This window comes from Corvus cornix, chromosome 2, assembly GCF_000738735.6.
Source record: "Corvus cornix cornix isolate S_Up_H32 chromosome 2, ASM73873v5, whole genome shotgun sequence".
Classification (NCBI taxonomy): domain Eukaryota; kingdom Metazoa; phylum Chordata; class Aves; order Passeriformes; family Corvidae; genus Corvus; species Corvus cornix.
The window spans coordinates 36,245,389-36,264,887 of record NC_046333.1 but is presented as its reverse complement, the minus strand read 5'-3'; the positions used below and the strand labels follow the sequence as shown (position 1 = coordinate 36,264,887).

The 19,499-nt window shown below is 35.7% G+C and overlaps 1 protein-coding gene across 9 annotated transcripts in view; it reads left to right on the top strand.

Moving 5' to 3' along the window:
- The window catches only part of ATP2C1 (ATPase secretory pathway Ca2+ transporting 1), a 62,042-nt gene that overhangs the window by 32,979 nt on the left and 9,564 nt on the right, over window positions 1-19,499 (top strand). For all 9 annotated transcript variants that reach the window (XM_010398859.2, XM_010398860.3, XM_039549809.1 and 6 more), the window contains 16 exons: window positions 1,465-1,554; window positions 4,311-4,346; window positions 5,232-5,293; window positions 5,654-5,762; window positions 7,547-7,702; window positions 8,264-8,332; window positions 9,053-9,128; window positions 9,637-9,703; window positions 10,764-10,888; window positions 12,090-12,187; window positions 13,644-13,739; window positions 13,848-13,937; window positions 14,656-14,760; window positions 16,476-16,632; window positions 17,913-18,083; window positions 19,074-19,171. In XM_010398859.2, coding sequence (XP_010397161.1) covers window positions 1,465-1,554; window positions 4,311-4,346; window positions 5,232-5,293; window positions 5,654-5,762; window positions 7,547-7,702; window positions 8,264-8,332; window positions 9,053-9,128; window positions 9,637-9,703; window positions 10,764-10,888; window positions 12,090-12,187; window positions 13,644-13,739; window positions 13,848-13,937; window positions 14,656-14,760; window positions 16,476-16,632; window positions 17,913-18,083; window positions 19,074-19,171 — 1,605 coding nt within the window. The remainder of the gene's footprint in view (window positions 1-1,464; window positions 1,555-4,310; window positions 4,347-5,231; window positions 5,294-5,653; window positions 5,763-7,546; window positions 7,703-8,263; window positions 8,333-9,052; window positions 9,129-9,636; window positions 9,704-10,763; window positions 10,889-12,089; window positions 12,188-13,643; window positions 13,740-13,847; window positions 13,938-14,655; window positions 14,761-16,475; window positions 16,633-17,912; window positions 18,084-19,073; window positions 19,172-19,499) is intronic.

Below are 19,499 nucleotides of genomic sequence, written 5' to 3'. Positions count from 1 at the left end.
TTGATAAAAGTGGGAAAAGTGTAGTAGAGTGGGAAACTAGAACTTGTATAATTTATATCTAATTTAGCTATTGAAAAAGCTTTTATTTAGGCATGTACCTATAAGTGTCATAGTGTTTGGTTGTTCTTAAATGTATGTTCATAGCTATCCAAAGGGTGCCATTCATAACTAGCCTGAGGTCTAGAAAAGCAGAATAAACTTCCCTGTAGTCAAACTTGGTCCTGAATTGTACCAAGGTGAGAGAACAACGCATATGACCATTGGTAAATATTTAAACGGAATGTGAAATGTGAATAACTTGATAGGAAATTTCAAAAAGCAAAAGCGCTGCCTTTGAACTGAGGGTGGAGGTGGGACCAGCCTTGATTCTGGTGTTGAGCAGAACTGGCAAGAGTCAAGTGTGAATTTGTTTCTTACGAGTGTGATATATCTCAAATACATACATACAGATCTGATGTGAAAGTGTCACTACTTTCTTCTGCCTACCCCTCCCACCCCCCAGCTATACAAGACATTTACACAGAAGATTTTTCTAATGAATTTGTAATGTTAAACCTTTTGGTCAGTGTTTCCTGCACCTTGGCTGTGCAGCAGTGCAACCCTGAAGCAGCACTCTGTGGTTGAGTCTGCATTCCTTGCGAGAGGTTAAAAAGACATTTAGTGCTTGGATGATGGTAGTGGTGAGAACACATCCTATACTGGCTGTGCTCTGGCATTAATGCTTTATTTTCCCATGTGTAGGGTCAATTAGTCAGATACATCAGAACACTTCTGAGGCATATTACCCAGACCTATTTTAGATTGGATTTATTAAGATACATACTTGCTTTGAGTGTGCTTATCAGATCTACTTTTAGAAGGTTCTTTGATTGAATTGTAGGAATGTTCTTTTTTGTAGTGTTTCTCAAAAAAATCACCATGTTAGCAACCAGCTGTCATAGAAGGAAGTTCTTTTATTGTGTTAGCCTTAAAAATCTGAGGAAATCATATGATCCAAAAGGAAAACTTTTATCTTGTTTTACAAGAAATCATGAATTGAAAGTTAAGAAATATATTCCTCTCTTAATAGTGATCAGTTGCTGGAACAGCATCAGTCTTTTACCTCAAAGACATTTTGAATGTATTTCAGGCTTCTTTTTGTATGTTTAAATACAGTATAAACAGTTATAGGAGATTATTGTTTTTGCATTTAAAATGTGAATCAAGAAATGTAAAAAACATTTTCTTCCTGTTACATATTGAATACAGTCTATTCAAGGTCTTTGATATTTAAAAGAAAATGCCTCAAGTAAGCCTCAAGTAAGCATCTGAACTGTGGAGTTAGATTTTCTTTGCACAGGTAGGGTATAAATATTTTAATAATAGAATATTATGCTTCAGAAATAGATCTGATGTGCTTTGAGGGGTAGATAAAATGGCCTTTCTGTCAAGAGTGTAGCTGAATTATCTTCTCTTTCATTTCAGTTTAAAAACCCCCTTATTATGCTTCTCCTGGCATCTGCAGTCATCAGTGTTGTAATGCATCAGTTTGATGATGCTGTCAGTATCACTGTGGTAAGGAACTAAAATTCTGTCTTCATTGGGAGTAGTTGGGAATGTGTGACCACATGTGTGTTCAGTGTCACGTCAATGCCGGTGTGGGGTGGGATCACTTGGTTACAGTTAATGAGTTTGATTTGTGTGTTATCATTAAATCAGTTTAGTTTGTGACTGGATTTTGGTTTTTTTGTTTTTCTTTTCCTTGATTGATAGCAGCAGTACATATCAAAATACCTCAATGAGTAATTTTATGGCTCCTGCTTGCATCTTTACTCTTCTATTGGTTAAAATGCCTGTCTTTAGGCATTTGTTCAGAGAAGCAGTTTGTGGCGTATTTTGTGTAATTTTAATCTTAAATTTTCCTTTAATTCCAAGCTGAAGCCAACATAAGCCTTCTGTGAATTCACTTGAAAGATGCAATCTTTAGAACATGAAGAAGTGAAACCTGAACTGTCTAAAAATCACATAGAAAAGATAGAAGCTGAAATAATAAATTTTTTGTAGAAGGTTCCAGTTAAATAGGGTGCTAAATTAGTGAGCCAAATACAGTACTCACAACTGTTTGTCATTGCAACTGGCACAGAGAAGAAAACTGTAATCCCTTTGACCTTTTAGGGGTAATAGGTGGTGACTGAAAACCATGATTTCTGTATAAGTAGAGGCGAGTTCTAGCTGGTTTTCTTTCTGTTTTGTCTTACCTCTGCACTTTCTATGTTGACTTTATTTTTGTACATAACTTAGGGTAACTGGAGGTTTCCTCCTAACCCCTCTAATTTTTTATAAAGAATAGTTGTCTTTGAAAGATAAACTATGTGGCTTATTAGGGATAAAACTTGCAATTTTGAATTTGTGTGTAGTGTTAGTTTGGAATAGTTTGTTGTGTTCCTAAGTTGGATGTAGGTAAATTGTTGTATTATGAAATTTATTGTGGCTGAAAGTTGAATTATTTCATGTTTTTTTCCCCTTGGTTAGTGCCCTTAATCCTATTTCTTAACTCTCTTGAGCAAGGCAAGGAGAAAAAATAAAGGCAGTTAGTGTAAGAGAGCAGTAATTTCTGCATTCTGTGTTACAGCCTGGGAAGAAATCTTTTAATAGCCTTGTGAACATTGGTAGAAGTATCTTAAAATATGGAGAAAAAGTGTGATTGAGTTAAAGTTATCAGTTGTGGGTTTTGTCTAACTTCTGACTTACTTGTACCATTTAGTCTTGTTATTATCAATAATGCCCACTTTCTCACCAAGTGGATATTTGTTTTACTTCATTTTCAGATGATAGTGCAGTTTTTCTATGGCTATGCATGTCAGAGCCTTGGCTCTGAGAACAAAACTCATTTGCTACTAGGGATCAATGACATATATTACTTTTGGTGGCACTGCTGTCTTGAGCTGCTTTTGCCATCCTTTTAGCTCTGTAGCTATGAACATAAAACTTCTTGATCTGGACTGGGAACTGATGAAGATTAAAAGAAAAATAAAATCATTAAATACTTTCCATTTAGAGGATATTGGTTTCTTGGTGCAAGCCATTACACACAGGCACAAGCTGAGAGACTGATGTGAGGCTAGGAATGCAGAACTTTTTCAGGTGGCATGGTCTGTATAATGCAATAATATTACCTCCAAGAAACCAAGTAGCTGTGGTGGAAATGTTCCATGGAAAGATGGAATATATATAGTTACTTCCTCATATTCAGTTGGTGAGGCTAATGTTAGTATCACAAGTAAGGTGGTTTTATTTAAGAGTTCAAGAGAGTTTTTCACTTGCAAAATGGTAATGTCCTGGTTATTTTTAGTAGTTGCTGTGTGTACTTGAAAAGCTTAATTAATGGATGTTGTGTTATGGTTCTGTAAGAAATCAGTGTAACAACTCAGCTTGAGGAACAAATTCAGTTAATGTAGCAAAACTCAATTTGAGAGTGTATTGAAGGAGATGAGGCTTGCTTTACAACGAACTGATCTTTGTTATTTCCTGGAATAGATTTATTTCGTTCACTCACTTTCACATCTCATGCTTAGAAGCCCCATGATATTTATGTTGAAGTGTTGCAACCAGAATTGTGTGTGATAAGAGGGAACTATGAAGGCTGCTCTTGAGGCCTTAGTACTTACCTTGGATTCTTCCTAACGAGCAATACTACTTAGCTTTTTTGTTTGGGGTCTCTGACATCTTGTCTATTTGGGTTGTGCCCAGTGTCCTGTTTCACTGTGGATTTCTTGAGCAGAGTTTCTGAGGCTCATCCTCCTCTTGTTCTTGCTAGGATGTTTTATGGCTCCAGACTGGTTCTTCAGCTTGCTGCCTCTTATCAAGACTTCAGCTGGTTCCTAGTCTTTTTGTTACCTGGGTAGTTGAATGAAACCACATCTGTGGTGCCCTGTAGCAGTTAACATACCTTTGTTCTGGTCACAGAGAACACCAGTCAGTTTTTCTGTTTGTGTTGTGGGTCGCTTTCCACTGCTGTCTCTTACTCACTGTTTAGACACAGGAGGCAGAGGCAGTTTTTCAAGTTTGCTCTAGTTATTAATCTGATTTTTAGTAAAATCAGTTTATTGCATTCTTGGACATCACTGAAGCAGGTGCAAATAGATAATGGCATTGCTTTTATGACAGATCCAAGATATACCGAGTGATTTTGAGCATAAGAAAATTAGTTTGTTTCCAAATCACCTTGTTAATATGTAGTAACAACTGTGACTGAGCAAAACCAAATAGGATTGCTTACTTTCACCGTCATTTGGAATGCTTTTATCTCACCCACTTCTGTTCTCTTGCAGGCAATAGTCATTGTTGTTACAGTTGCCTTCGTTCAGGTAAGACAGCTGTTGTCCAAATAAGATTACTGCTTTTATGTAAACTCTTTTATTAAAAAGACTGGAGTAGTTGTCTTGGTGCATTGTGCTGTGAATGGTTATGTGCTTTCATCCAAATCTTTGCCTTTTCCGAAGTGCACGGTTTGTCCTGCTTTACCCATGTTGACATTTATGCATCTGTATCAGTATTATACTCAACAGTAAGAGTACTTGTAAAGAAGCCCTTGTAATAAACAGTGTAGGAGTACTTAAATATCTAACTTCATAGAATAGGTTTTGAAAATGTGGCTCTTGCTTTAATTTTGTGCAGAAATGGAAAAAAAGATTGTCTTCATTTTGCAAGTAATAAAAAAGGTGTTTTCATTCTGTAAATGCACAGCTTTAGTCAGGGTGTGCGTAAACCAAAATTGCTTTGTGTGTTTGTGCTTTATATCTTTAATTACCTTAATTTTGTAATCTGTTTACCGAGTAAAAGATGAGTTGTGTTACCTTGGTTCTCCAGGGGCTAAGAGCATGAAGACAGTATATTTGGTACTAATTTGTTAAACTGGAGCATTCAATAATGTGTCTGATCCCTGAGTTTAGAAGCATTTTAGCAAGTGTTACAAAGACCTGAAGATACTGAAGGAAAATGCAAAGGACCTCTGCTATTTTTTCAGAAGAAATGCATGTAGGCAAATCTGTAAATTTTTCAGTGTTTGGACCATGTTTGTTTTTTAACCTATCTAATATAGAACTGTTGAAAATCATCTCTTATCTGTTTGGAATATTACTTAGTACAACTTCATTAATTAAATAAATTTCAGTAGCTGTATTTTATGTTGTGTAAGTTTTCCCTGTTTTAAAACTATTACCTGCTTTATTTTTGAAAAAATGTCTCTGCAGGAGTACAGATCAGAAAAATCTCTTGAAGAGCTTAGTAAACTAGTGCCTCCAGAATGCCATTGGTATGTAATTTTGTCCTTTGAGTCCTAAAGTAAATCATAAGAATTTTAGTCTGAAATGAGTAAATGGGAAAGACTTTTCTGAATTTAGTTAATTTCTATCAAGTTCTTATGCTGACACAGAACACACTTTGCTCTTGCTCATTTTAAAGATTGTTTTATGAGCCTAAAAAAACTACACCATGTGGTTGCCTGTCTGAACCCTTCCAGTGATGTTACTGATATGTAACCTCTAAGAAACAAGCAGCAAATTGGAAATATTTTTCTGAAATGTGTAACATTGCAATGTGCAGTCAATGCTGTGAATGCTTTTCTCAGCCACAATGCCAGAGAAGTCACTCTCACTGCTCTTTGTGCCTACAGTGTGCGAGAAGGTCGGGTGGAACACACACTTGCAAGAGATTTAGTTCCAGGTGATACAGTCTGCCTGTCAGTGGGAGACAGAGTCCCAGCTGATCTACGATTATTTGAGGTATATTCCTAACTTTGATTTAATATTTAATAACTTTAGTTCTTGTGGGACAGAGGGCAAGGGAAGATAGCCACTGGATACTGAAGTGCAGTAAGTGTTCTTGTTTGGAGTTCACAACTATCTTGATAGAAAATTTGAAATAATTACTTTGCAAATATCACATACATCCTTAACCAATGTATGTAATTTTTTACTGTAGGACATGAGAAGAAAGGATTTTTTAATTGGATGTACTAATGCATTCTTGAAGATTTTAATTTTTTTTCCCTCTCATTGTTAAACATGTAGAAACATTGTTTTCAATCTGAATCCTAAGATATTTTGGCATCTGGTTGCAGGCGGTTTTCAGTCTTAATTTGCGTTAAATCTTAGGTTGTAGTTCCAATGTTCTCCAGTAGTGGAACATTAGAAAAACTTGTGAAATTGTGCTGGTGTAATCTTTTCTCTGTGACACTTTTTCATCAGTGTGTGTTGTTATATCTTCTGGTTTACTAAATACCTAATATGTGGTATTAGCACTGCTGGAATTGCTTGAATTGAAGCAATTGCACTATAACAGTACTTTAACATTCTCTAAAAATGAAGTGGAATGTGTATATATATATTCATCTGTCATGTTTTGATGGTTTTAGTTGAAAAATGCCATTTTTCTACCAGATTTGGCATCCTCTGTTTGCTCAGTATCTGGACTATCTATCCCGTTAAAGTTATTTCTGGATATAAAAATCTGTATGTCCAGGTTATCCACAGTTGATAGTTAATTAATCAGTGTTCATTTCATAGACAAATTCTAAATTAACTAGTTTCTGAGACAAGTTTGTGGCACTACTGACAAATTTGTTTGGATTGTGTTGTTAGCCCCTGTGGTGTAGTTGGTACTTGAGTGGGTTTATTTTTTATGACTGCAAACACTCTCTGCTTCCCTTGGCAATTTTATCGTCCCTGCATTGTTACGAAACTGCTGTTGCAGCAGCGCCTACTTTCTTGCTCATATCTGATACCACGCTATGATAGCAGCAGGCTCAGCCCTCTTACAAAGGAAAGCAGAAATGGAATTAGAAGTTTCTCAGCTGTCTGCAGCCCTTCACTAGATGAGAACTTTTTCCATTGTAAACCACTCTTGCATATCATTTGAAAAAAGAGCATGTCATCTTATTTTCCTCTTGTGTCTACTGGGCATTGCTACAAGGTAGTGGGTTTTAAAAAGAAATTATATGGAGATCATCTTTTCAGAGAGAAAACCAGATTTCTTCTTCATATTCTCATTGACATCCTAGAAAACAGTAGAAGTGATAACTAGGCACTATTTACTTTGTGAAGGCATTTGTATATGTGAAAACTTTTCTTCACTGCTCTAATTTTGTGGGGACAACCTTGTTTTTCAGAATGAATTTGCGTATCTTTTCTGGCCTAGGTTGAATGTGTGTTAATGAGTGGTCCATTAAGTTTTCAGATCATTTTCTCTAAAGCCAGAGTATTGAATCAAAAACTAACATACCTATAACAGTGTAGACTTTAAAACACAATTCCTTTTGGTAGTGGTGATAAACATTTCAGAGCTCATGGCTAAATTTGAACAGTAGCAAAGTGGCATCTTCTTCCATTTTTGACTCTGGTGAGAACTTTGTAGGAGTGCTTGTTGCTTTGTTGATCTTAAAAATATTGACTTCCTTATCATATGAATAAATTGGTCATATTTTAATGGTCAAAATTGTGAAACTTGCACTTACACTTCCAACTACTTACAAAATACTGTCACGCTTTTGCGTATTTTGTTTTCAAAGGCTGTGGACCTTTCCATTGATGAATCCAGTCTCACAGGTGAGACAGCTCCTTGCTCTAAATCTACAGCTCCTCAGCCAGCAGCAACCAATGGAGACCTTACTTCTAGGAGCAATATTGCTTTCATGGGGACATTGGTCAGATGTGGAAAAGCAAAGGTAAAATCATTATTGATAGAGAAGAATACATTTCATGTTTCAACAATTTGAAGGCAGTTCTTACTTTTAAAGTTTATTACCTCTTGGTGATTAGTGTGATACTTTGCAGAGCTTTTGTCACTGGTGCTTTTTAATACACTAGTTCAACAAGAAAACTATAGCCATGAGAGCTCATATTTATAGGGACCAGATGATGTGAAACTCCTCTGTCTAGGCTGTGATGTTTTGTTTCTAGAGCTACATTCACATGTTTGAAAATGTGTAACAGAAAATATGGTTCTGGCTAGTGTTAGATGTTAGCAATTTTGAGTTTTGTTACTGGTAGTTAGTACATACTTCAGCAGTGCACAGAATAACAATTTGTTTCACTGACACAAAAGGGTTTTTAGGAAAAATTCCCTACTTGTGACAAGAACTAATTTTATAAACCAAGTTAAAAGTATTATTGGGCTAAATGGCATTTGCCCATGGTTGGAGTAAAATCTGTCAATAACAACCACTAACATTAAAACTTCATATTTGAATTGGCTTTATCTTTGTGGGTTTTTTTGACTTTTTTAGGGGATAGTTATTGGAACAGGAGAAAACTCTGAATTTGGGGAGGTTTTCAAAATGATGCAAGCAGAAGAGGTAAGAGAAGATATTTAAAAGCAAAGACATAATTTGAAAGTGTGTGTTTCATTCATTAAAACCTTGAATTTATTCCATAGGAGCTTAGTTAAACATACATTGCTTTCAATATTTTCCTTCCCTCTAGTGAAGCAAATCTTAGCTCTTGGATATGAAGGTAGTAATTGAATGCAGTGCAACAAAATATCTGTAGCTGACCTAAAGATACTAACTGTGAAAATAATACTCTGAACCTGTCTAAATATTTACATAGCTTTCTGTTTTGCTAAATTGAATTTTCTGTAGATAAGTAAAAGCATTCCTTCTGAGATATAATTGGCCTTCCAGGGCTCTAATGCCTCTATTTTGAAAATCAGTTTTATTCTTGGTACCAAGAGCTTTTCGGTTTTGGAGGAAGTGCGGTGGCTTGTAGTTGGCATGATGGGCCAACTTTTTTTAAAAAGTCTTTATAATGAAACTTTTGATAAGACCTTTTATGTTAGATTTGTTGCAGATATCACAGAGCTCCTGAAGAGTATTTCTAATAAATATTTCATTTCATTGAAGTATTTTTGAATCTCATTGAATTTTATGAAAGAATAGTCTCTTTTCCTAAAGTAAATGTATTGAAACATAGGGTATAACTGCATCTTATTTACTGCCTATCTTGAATTTTGCATCTGTGAAGTAAAATGTGATGCAGTCCATTTGTTAACTGCTGCATGTTTGCCATTCATCAAGGCTCCAAAGACACCTCTGCAGAAGAGCATGGATCTCTTGGGAAAACAGCTTTCCTTGTATTCCTTTGTTATAATAGGTAAGATAATTTATGTACAATAATTGCAGAAGATTATCTAATTAAACTAATGTGTAGGCCTAGGAAATGGAAGACTAAATCTCTAAAAATCTCTTGGCTCTTGATTTCATTGGTCGCTTTGAGTTCATGTCACTAGTCATCTGAAAATTACATAAAGTGACATAACTCTAATCATAAGGGTGTTTACTTGCTTCTTCCTGAAAATGTACTTTACTGACTTTTTGTCCTCTAAATGCTTCCTTTTAAATTGCAATTTGTCTTGGATTCTGATTCAAGGGGTGCATAAGTGAGTAGCTCGCTTAGATACGATTGGGCAACTTGACTGGCTGATACTTTCTTAATCTTTGCCATACTAATGGAATCATGCTTTGATAGTGAAATAAATAATAGATTTTTATAGGTAGCACAATAGTAAGCTTTGTTCTGGTTATTTGATTTTTTTCTTGTGCCCATGAGGCTACAGTACGTGCTGATTTTACATTTATTCCCCTGTCTATTTTATTTATAGGAGTTATTATGCTAGTTGGCTGGTTGCAAGGAAAGCATATCCTTGATATGTTCACAATTGGTGTGAGGTAAGATTTATGTTTTTAAATAGTGTAGATCATGCATTAAAGCTAGTGATCGATTTTGTAATATGGTTGCACACACTGCTCTTAACTTCATCTGAGTTATTAAAAATAAAAACAGAAAAGCAAATTCATACATATTTTTAATGATGCAGTATGTTCCTGTTAGTCTCTTAAAATTTACATTCATATGGTGATTTCTGAGTGTCTTGTGGAACATCTGCAAACAGGCAATAGAGTTGTACAGTTTGGATTTTAGTTGCTGGGTAAATAAAGTAGCTGTAATTTTATAAGGCATATGACAAAACAAAATTACTGCAAGCCTTGTGTCATGTAGTTCAATAACTCATCTTCTACTATGTTATGCAAACTTAATCCCAGTGTGTTTGCTGAGAACAGCACTGAATTTAGATGGTCTAACTCCATACTCCTAGAAAAGTTGTTGGGTTGCTGATTACATGGACAGTGCATAAGGCAGAAGGGTTTCTTTAAGTGACAGGATCGGACTCTGAAGAATTATGCATTTGTGGAGAAAAAAAGAAACCCAGGAACTGCATCTTTGAGCATTGCCTAATGAGTTGGGATCTTGTTTACACTGTCATCAGGTTTTTTATTTGTTTGTTTTTTAAATGACCTTCAGTGCCATTCCCTCACTTAATTTGGTGCCACATCATGATCTGGCAGTAGCAGTTGTGGATCAGTGGTGGCATTTCCCAGTTCTGTTTAGTGCTGACTACGCTTATTCTTCACAATCTGGGCTGCTTTGTGCAGCCCTAATTAGTGTTTTGTGTAGGCAAAACAGATGTACAATTCATTTCTCCCTCTCCCCAACATTTCTTCATACTTTTGCATAAATAATGAGTAGAAATGATCTAACTTATTTCATTTGCTGCTGTCTTATAATGAATGCTATACACCTAGAATCACATGGCAGCTCCTTCGTTTCTGTTTTAATCTCGGTGACCAGTCAGCTACAGAAACAATGTTCTGAACTGTAAATTCATCACTACTGTGTATTCCTGTATGACATGCCAAAGCAAGATTTGTGTATTTACTTTCATTACAGTTTGGCTGTAGCTGCAATCCCTGAAGGACTCCCAATTGTGGTAACGGTGACACTGGCCCTTGGTGTGATGAGAATGGTGAAGAAACGGGCTATTGTAAAAAAGCTGCCTATTGTTGAAACTTTAGGTATGACTAGACTAACTTAGAGTGTTTTTGATGCAAATGCTAGGAAATCTACAGAAATATTGATGACTAATGAGGAAAACAAAGCAGGTATTCTTATTTTGTTAGCAATGTGGCGGCATCTTAAAAACATTCCTAAATTGAATGTGTTACACAGGAGCAATTCAGGTAGATGTTTCTGTGGGCCTTCTAACTACTTTTTTTGAACTGAAATAAAAAATCTGCCAGTTAATAGCATGCCGTGCTAGCAATTCACTAAACGGATTGTTTGCTGTAAGGTGTTCTTGTTAAATAAGACTTGTAAAATGTTTTTTAAATGAAAACTTTTTGGTATGAATTTAGGATTGATATTGACAGTTGAAATCAAATCCAGGTTCAAATATTAGAAGAAGTTTTGTAATCATAGTGCACCCTCAGGATGTTACGCTGCTCATATTAGAACATAAAATCATTTAAAAACTTTAAAGCTCAAAAAAGATCTGTATGCAGGTTGAGTCATAAAACATGTAAAGCACAGAACACAGAAAAGAAATATAAATACTAAGTTAAATAATTCTGCTGCATCTGATTTCCTTTTTGCATTTGAGGATTGGGAAATTTTTTTCCCAATGCCTCTAGCTGAGTTTCATTAGTGTTGCAAGGTCTTTTGTTGCTTGTACAGTTCCTGCTGTCATGTCCAGAAATGTCAAGATGCTGCAACACTCTCCCAGAATCTCCATGCCAGAGTTAAAAAGGCATATACAAATTTCACGTTTTTATAATCTTTTCAAGCTCATTAAAGTTTGCAGGTTTATTAGTAAGTCACACTTGTGTGATAGGGATGTTGTGGCTAGTGTTAGCTAGATGTTGTACTTTTTCAGGCTCTTAGTTTTTTTCCTCACCAGGAATCACAATTGAGATTTCAGTAATCTTAGTTAATCTCAAATCTGTAGTTTGAGATACAGCAGAATAAAATAAAGGAGAGGTATTGAATGGACACATTTTGGATGAGTTGTAAATTTGGGATTTTAATTAGTTTGTGGTTTTTTTAATTTATTGTGCAAACTCACAAAAAGCCTTGTACAACTGTTCATTAATAGTTGAAAATTTGCTGTCTTTTGTTAAATGTCACTTGTTGTTATTCATAGACAGCTGCAGTACTTCTAGAAATTTGCTTGGCTTGAATACTTTTGTCTTTGTTATAAATGTTTATTTGTTATTTCAGGTTGTTGCAACGTCATTTGTTCAGATAAAACTGGAACTCTGACAAAGAATGAAATGACTGTTACCCATATTTTTACTTCTGATGGGCAGCATGCTGAGGTATGTAGTGTGACATTTAGACTTGCATTTACCTTCTGACTTTGTTGTGTGTATCAGCTGAAACATGCTGGACTATACTGCAGGTAAAGCATCAATTAGGAAAGCATAAATTTGTTGCACCAAACTCCTGTCCCTCAGTTCATTTAGTATGAAGCCTTTGAGCTGTGCTATCCAAGCCTTCTCTGGTTACAGAAGAATTTTTTATATAGTATGTTAAGTTCTTAAAACTTTTGGTGACTGTAGGTCACACACAATAAGAGACAGAGGCTAAGATAGACAAGCTGAGAGATTGTGTTTTTCTTCACTACAGAAAGTTGAGGCTATTTTGCTGTTTCAGGTGAAAAAAAATCCCCCAAAATTTACATGTTACAAACATTTAAAATGGAGATACACAACTTTTTGGCTAAAAGACAGTTTATTGTGTGACCTGTTTTTACTGAATATGTACTGTCATTCTTGCTTTTGTATAATGGATGGACTTGCAAGTAGGAGCAGGACATCAAACAGTGATTGTTGAGATTAGGGAGTTGCTGGAAAGACTGATGATGTAAATGCACAAAAGAGAAGCAAAAGCAGCAGGAATGGAAAAGAAGTGAGGTGTGAAACTGGATGTGGGTTCATAGGAGTGTTTTAATCAAGTTATTAAGTTCTCAAACTCCTTGATCAGGGTTTTGTTTCCACAATACAGTTAACAGATGGTCCTGTAACTTTATTTTGTAAGCAAAAATACTGACATTTTTTCTTATTGTTTCCTATTATTTACCTGTATTTGCTTATATATCCTCGTATTTGGGTTTTTATTTTTAGAATTCTATATGAATTCTGCTACTAGCACAATTGCATCTGGGTCAAATCAGCTCCTTTTTCCTAATGGAAAGAGAACTTGAAATGGCTGTGAAATATATTAGCTGTTAATGCTGTAGATATGAAGACTTTTTTAGGATCCTAGTGGGATGCCTGGGTTTTATGCACCAAAAATACAATTTTACTGGTTTTAACACCTCTTTGAGGTCTAAACTGAGAGGCAGTTCAACTGTTTCTTTTTTTTCTTTTTTCTTTTTTTTTTTAATAACTCGATGGAAGTAGGACTCTGCTCTGTAATTCCATTCCCCTGCAGGGGGTATGCATTATTAATCAGGGTAGAGACAAATAGGAGGAAAAAGTTAGAAAGCAAAAGAAAGCATGCCTAATACTGTAAGGAAACAACACATACTACATTTATTTATGCTAAGTAAAAAATTTGATGCTTTTTAAAGAAATTAGTCTCTAATATATTTTATTGAACTCAAAGTGTTGCTGCATTAGAAGCTGAGTGAGAAGAATTCATGCACACTGAGTAAAAGCAGCCATTATGAATGACCTTTTGAAATTCTTCTGTAGCTTATAGTAAAAAGCTGAGAGCAGTTAACCTGGTCAACACTGCGTTGCATTCTGCCTCTGGCTGCTTGTCTTGCAGGTTACTGGAGTAGGTTATAACAGGTTTGGAGAAGTGATGCTCGATGGTGAAGTTATTCATGGTTATAACAACCCATCCATTAGCAAAATTGTCGAGGTAAGATCTTGGCAAAGAAAGGTGAGTTTTAATGGTGATTAGCATGAGCACTTTGTATAGCACTTACTTCGTGTTCTGTTTTCTCCCCTTTCCTTCCTCATCTTTTAGGCTGGTTGTGTGTGCAATGATGCCTTGATTAGAAACAACACATTGATGGGGAAGCCAACAGAAGGGGCTTTAATTGCACTTGCTATGAAGGTGTGTACTTGATGGTGCTTTTTGGATTTATGGCAGGTGGGAAATGTGTAGAAATAAGTTGTGGTTTTGTTTTTCTCATTTTCTTCTGGTTTGGATCTTCTAGATTTGTATTGCAACTGCTCATCTCGTACGTTTCTTTCTTGTAAATCTCGGGTGTTCTGAAGGATCAGAAAAAAAATATTTTTGAGTGGAGTAAAATCTCTATTTTCATCTTTCTGCACTTAGTACTGTCTTTTTACCTGCCACAAACTAATTTACCTGTTGAATACTGACTGTGCTGTCTCTTTCCCATTTCACATCAGTAGCAGTGGGAAGTTGATAACTGATGTATTGGTGACTGCAGCATTTATAGTGCCTTTTAAGTGCAGGGCTTTTGAATTGTGGACACTGTGCTGAAATGTTTGGGTTTTTTTCTTTTGGGGAGGGAGGAGGGGTTGTTGTTCCTTTTTTGTAATGCTGTGACACACCCATTACAGCTACTGAGAAATGTAGCAAGGCTCATGCTGAAGCCTGAAAGAAATTTCTGGGTGCTTTCAGTGCTAGTTTGTCAGAAGTCCATCTAAATTGGAGTAGTGTGCTCAAAAGCAACTTTGGAGATGGAATTGTTCTTTGATTAAGTGACGTTTGCTAACTGAGGTGATTCAACAAGTCAACACAGATTGTACCTATTTGAAAAGAAAAGGTCCTGACATTGTGGTGGTACTTCTGTTTTATACAGATGGGTTTAGATGGAGTCCAGGAAGACTACATAAGGAAAGCTGAATATCCCTTCAGCTCAGAACAGAAATGGATGGCTGTTAAATGCATTCACAGAACACAGCAGGTAAACTTCAATCACTGTTTACTTGAGCACTGGCTCTGTAGAATGGTTATCTACCTTGTTTAATATCTTCATTTTTTGCTTCAGAAGTTTTGGAAGACTGGCAGTTGTGCACAGTCCTGGAAATATGGTTTGGTAGTAGCCGCAGCTTTAGTTTCAAGCTCTGAAGTAGAGAGAAGGAATCACAAGAAATAATTTCCATAAAAGGCATGCTGGGAAATTATTTTAAGTATTGTGAAAGCTGAGACTTTGAATGTATACTTGGCTATTTTTTCTTCCTTCTTCTCCCTTCTCAAATGTCTAAAGCAATTCTGCCAATCTTCTGCTGTTCCAGTGCAGCATGGTTACATAATGATTTAAGAGCAAGAATATGCATTGATGTTCAATAGTAAAATTTATTTTGTTTGGAAAGATGAGGTTTCTGTTTTTGATGCAGACATCACATCCCCTGTGTTGACAAATTTTATTGATGTCAACACTGGCATGGATTACCGATAAGAACCACTCTAACCTCTTTTTCTGTCGTCTGGTACTTTCATGTACATACTTGCATTCATGTTTCATTTAGATCCATATGAATGTTTTTGTTAAGAATACTGACATAATCACTGCCAGTCTGATAACGGGAGCGTTCGAGACAACATGTGCAACAACACATTGGATTTATGAAAAATCTTCTATATTGGGTTTATGAAAAATCTTCTAGTACTTCGGACCAAAACCAGGCTTGCTTATGGTGTTCCAGTATCACAGTAAAATCTTTGCTTTGGAAAGAAAGCATTTGTCTCTTTTTAGCTATATGGGTTATATTGTTTATTATCAATGTCTGTGTAAAGAATGGTGAGCAGAAATTGGTATAAGATTTTAAACCATGAAAAGACTTACTGTGTCTGTGTTTTTGAATCAGAAATTTTAAAAGAATGGTGGAAAATTGATAATAGATTTAAAGGGAGCATAAATTATTTGAAGACTAAGAAAACACAGTGGATTTAGAAACTGAACTCTCATCACTTAAGCCTATCATGAAAGATTGAAGTAACTTGACTGCATATAAATAACTTCACAGGAAGAAAATAGATATATTAAAAAAAGAGTTTTTTAGTTCAACTGTAGAGAAGATGAGTGATCAGTGAGTGGAAATTGAGCTGAGGTAGCAGTTCTTAATGGAAGGGGAGGGATGGGAAGGAATGAGTTGATTTAGAATTGGAGTTAAATGTTTGAGGTAGGTGGGTGGACTCTTAAGTCCTGTGATATCATCATATCAAGGCTAGATGGCTATCTAGAAAATATTAGAGTTATTAGACCTTGTACAAGGATGGAGGGGTTGTTTAATGACCTGTGCAGCTGGTCTGACGATGAGCTTAAGGTCCTTTAGGTCTAATGTCCTCTATAGGTTGAATTTCTGTCCTTTGCATGGCCTCTTTAGTCTGTGAACTGTGACTTGCAGTGTGTGTGTCTGATGTCTACTGAAATGAGATATTGATTATTAGCTTTGCTCTGTTGACTTTACCACTGTTGAATGTACAGTCTAGAAATGCTCAAAAGAAGAGATTTTTATGTTTAGAAGTGTAAGTTTGATTTGCGTTATGCTCTCAGGTTCTGTTAAGATTCTTAACAGAAGTACACATCTGTCATTCTTACGTGTCCATGTGTATGTACTTGTGTGTGTGCACTTACGCATACACACACGTGCACACAACAGCTCTTTTTTCTCTTAGGACAAACCTGAGGTTTGCTTTATGAAAGGTGCTTATGAGCAAGTCATTAGGTACTGTACATCGTATAACTGTAAGGGACAGAGCCTACCTCTGGTGCAGCAGCAGAGAGAGCAATACCAGCAAGAGAAGATGTCTATGGGTTCTGCGGGACTTAGGGGTAAGGCTGTTCCGTCTCTCAAAATAACAATTTCATTTAAATGGCACTGATTGTTGTTAAAAAAAGAACCCAAACCACCACCACCACCAAACAAGAGCAACCCAAAACAATAGGATCTTTTTTGTTGGTTGGTTGGTTGGGTTTTTTTGTTCAGTAAGTGCCACTGTGTTGTTTAGCTTTTAGTGCTGCATAATAACATGATTAAACTGCACAGGGTGAGAAAGGGCACTGTTGCTTCCTGTCATCTCTTGCATGTGACCACAACTGAACAGTACATTGCTACTTAACTTCCATACCTTATTATAGATGCTTGTGGGGTTTTTTTTTTAATGTGAATGTGTTTATTTGTCCATTACTTTGCCTCCTGCCACCTTCATGAGTTAGGCTAGCACAACTGATTGCAGGCCAGGAGATGCCCTTAGAATTATCTTCTGTGTTAACAACCTGTGTAGAATTTTAGATGAAACAAAATATTTTCCACAAGATGATTGACAGGAGTTGATTATGGGCCAGGATTATACATGACTGGCTTTCTTTGGCCTTTGTAAAGAGACCTCTAAGCTGTTAAGTCCATGGACAACTTTTTAATTGTTTTAAATTTTTTTTTTTTAAGGGAGGGGTACTCTGTGGCTCAGGAAATTCCTAAGATGCAAATAATTCGAAGCTGAGAGGATGTGCTAGGAGTGGTATCTCTTTGCTGTTTTATTTGAACAGTCATTTGTTCTGTCTCTCAAACAAAAAAATGAAGGATAATGTTGTGAACAAAGCAAACTTGTTTTTTCCTTGCAATTCTAATAACATTTAAATATATTCGAATTAAGAATCATACTTTAAAAGACATTCCAGAAAATATTCAGCACGTACTCAATGAAATCTGCCTCTCAAAAGGAAAAAAAAAACCCAAAGCAGAAAATAAATACATTAACTGATCCTCCGTTTCATCCTCTTGCATAAAAGAAATGTACAGAGAAATCACAAAGCTAGATGTGGTTCTCTTTCCACACAGTGAAAGTATAAACACTTTCAGATGAGAATAAATAGGAAAGTTATCTTTAAAAGCTGGAATATGACTGTTTGGTATGAAATTCTTTAGAAGACAAGAGTGTACATAGGTAGGCTATTAATGCTCAGCATTGCTACTACCAAGGTTTAAAAAAAGGAAAATATCAATTCCAGCTCTTTGCTTTATGCTGGCCTGTTAGTTTGCAACAGTTGTTCTAAATGCTGATGTAAATGTTAATTTCAAATCTTAACATGTTTATTTCTTTGTCTTCTTAAAGTTTTGGCCTTAGCTTCTGGTCCTGAGTTAGGACAGCTGACTTTTCTGGGGCTTGTGGGAATAATCGATCCTCCACGGACGGGTGTGAAAGAAGCTGTTACTACACTTATCACCTCAGGAGTTGCAATAAAAATGGTTACTGGAGATTCACAGGAAACTGCAGTTGCCATTGGTATGAATAGTTGATTTCCTTTCATATTTTCTTGTTTTCTGCTTAGCTAGTTGTTATGAAGTGTGGGTATTAAATCTCTATCGTTTGTGAGTTCTGTATTTTGGGTTAATGTATGCCACAGTGGAATTAGCAGGGAAAAAGACCCAAAAAACCCAGGACCCTAGCCTGAAGTGATACTTTGGCTTCAGCTTGAATAGTAGTTTTCCTAATTTGATTAATATATGACTTCAGCTGTTTGAAACTGTATTTTTTCATGGTCTTTTCTTATTATATATGCTTGATTTCTGATTCTTACTGTTACATCACCACCACCACCCTCCCTACCCTCAGCTCTGGATGCCCGTCTCATGACAACAGGGATAAACTAAAATAACCAGTGACAAGAAGTAATGATGTGTGGCACTTCAGTGCTGTCCAGTTTTGTCCGTACAAGTTAAGTTTGCAGCTTAAATATTATTAATAAATATTTAAACAAACTACTTCTTTTTAAAAAATAATACATTAAAGTACAAGCACTTTAGCTGGAATATGAGTTCTCTACAAACAGGATAATGAACAGTTGAATGTGCACATGAAAAGTATACCCCCAAACTCAGCGTATTTTATCAGAGGGTTTTTTTCCCCTTGTCTCCCTCATGTTATTTTTCATTTTGTGGCATGTTATTTTTGAACTGTAAATTCTTTGAGAGGACTGAACCCCTCTATTTGTTTATATGACACCTGACAGAATCAACTACAGACCTTTAGACCTAAAAAGACTAAGCAAATAAATATCTGATTAGGATAGACTTTGTAGCATGTTTTTGTTACTCAAGAGTTCAGATAATTTACTCCAACATGCTAAATCAATAATGTAATAAGATGTTCTGCTCCAGGTATTTCAAATCTGAAATGCTGCAGAAAATATTAGGATTAAAAAAAATGATTGGGTACTTAATGTCTTAAAAGGGTAAATTATTATAGTAAGTTTTTTTTATTACTTTTTTACAGCTAGTCGACTAGGATTGTATTCCAAAAATTCACAGGCAATCTCTGGAGAAGAGATAGATGATTTGGATATTCAGCAGCTTTCTCAAATAACACCAAAGGTTTGTTTTGATGTACTACTTACTGAAATGTGGTAAAGGATACATTTACATACTGAGAATTGCTTTTTTTTCTGTTGCAAGCTAAAATGCAATTTCTTAGATACAAATAATATTCTTCTAATCACTGTCTTTTGGTCTGACATATGACCAATATGAAAATCTATTTCTTTTGACTTAGGCAATTATCTTTTTAGGGAGTTTATTACTTCTGTCTCTTTTAATGGTTCAGTTTGGCTTTTACCTTTAACTTTCATTTTGCCACCTCTCAGTCAACATCACCTTTTTGTATTATTAGGCCATTTTATTTCTGAGCAACTCAGTTGATTTA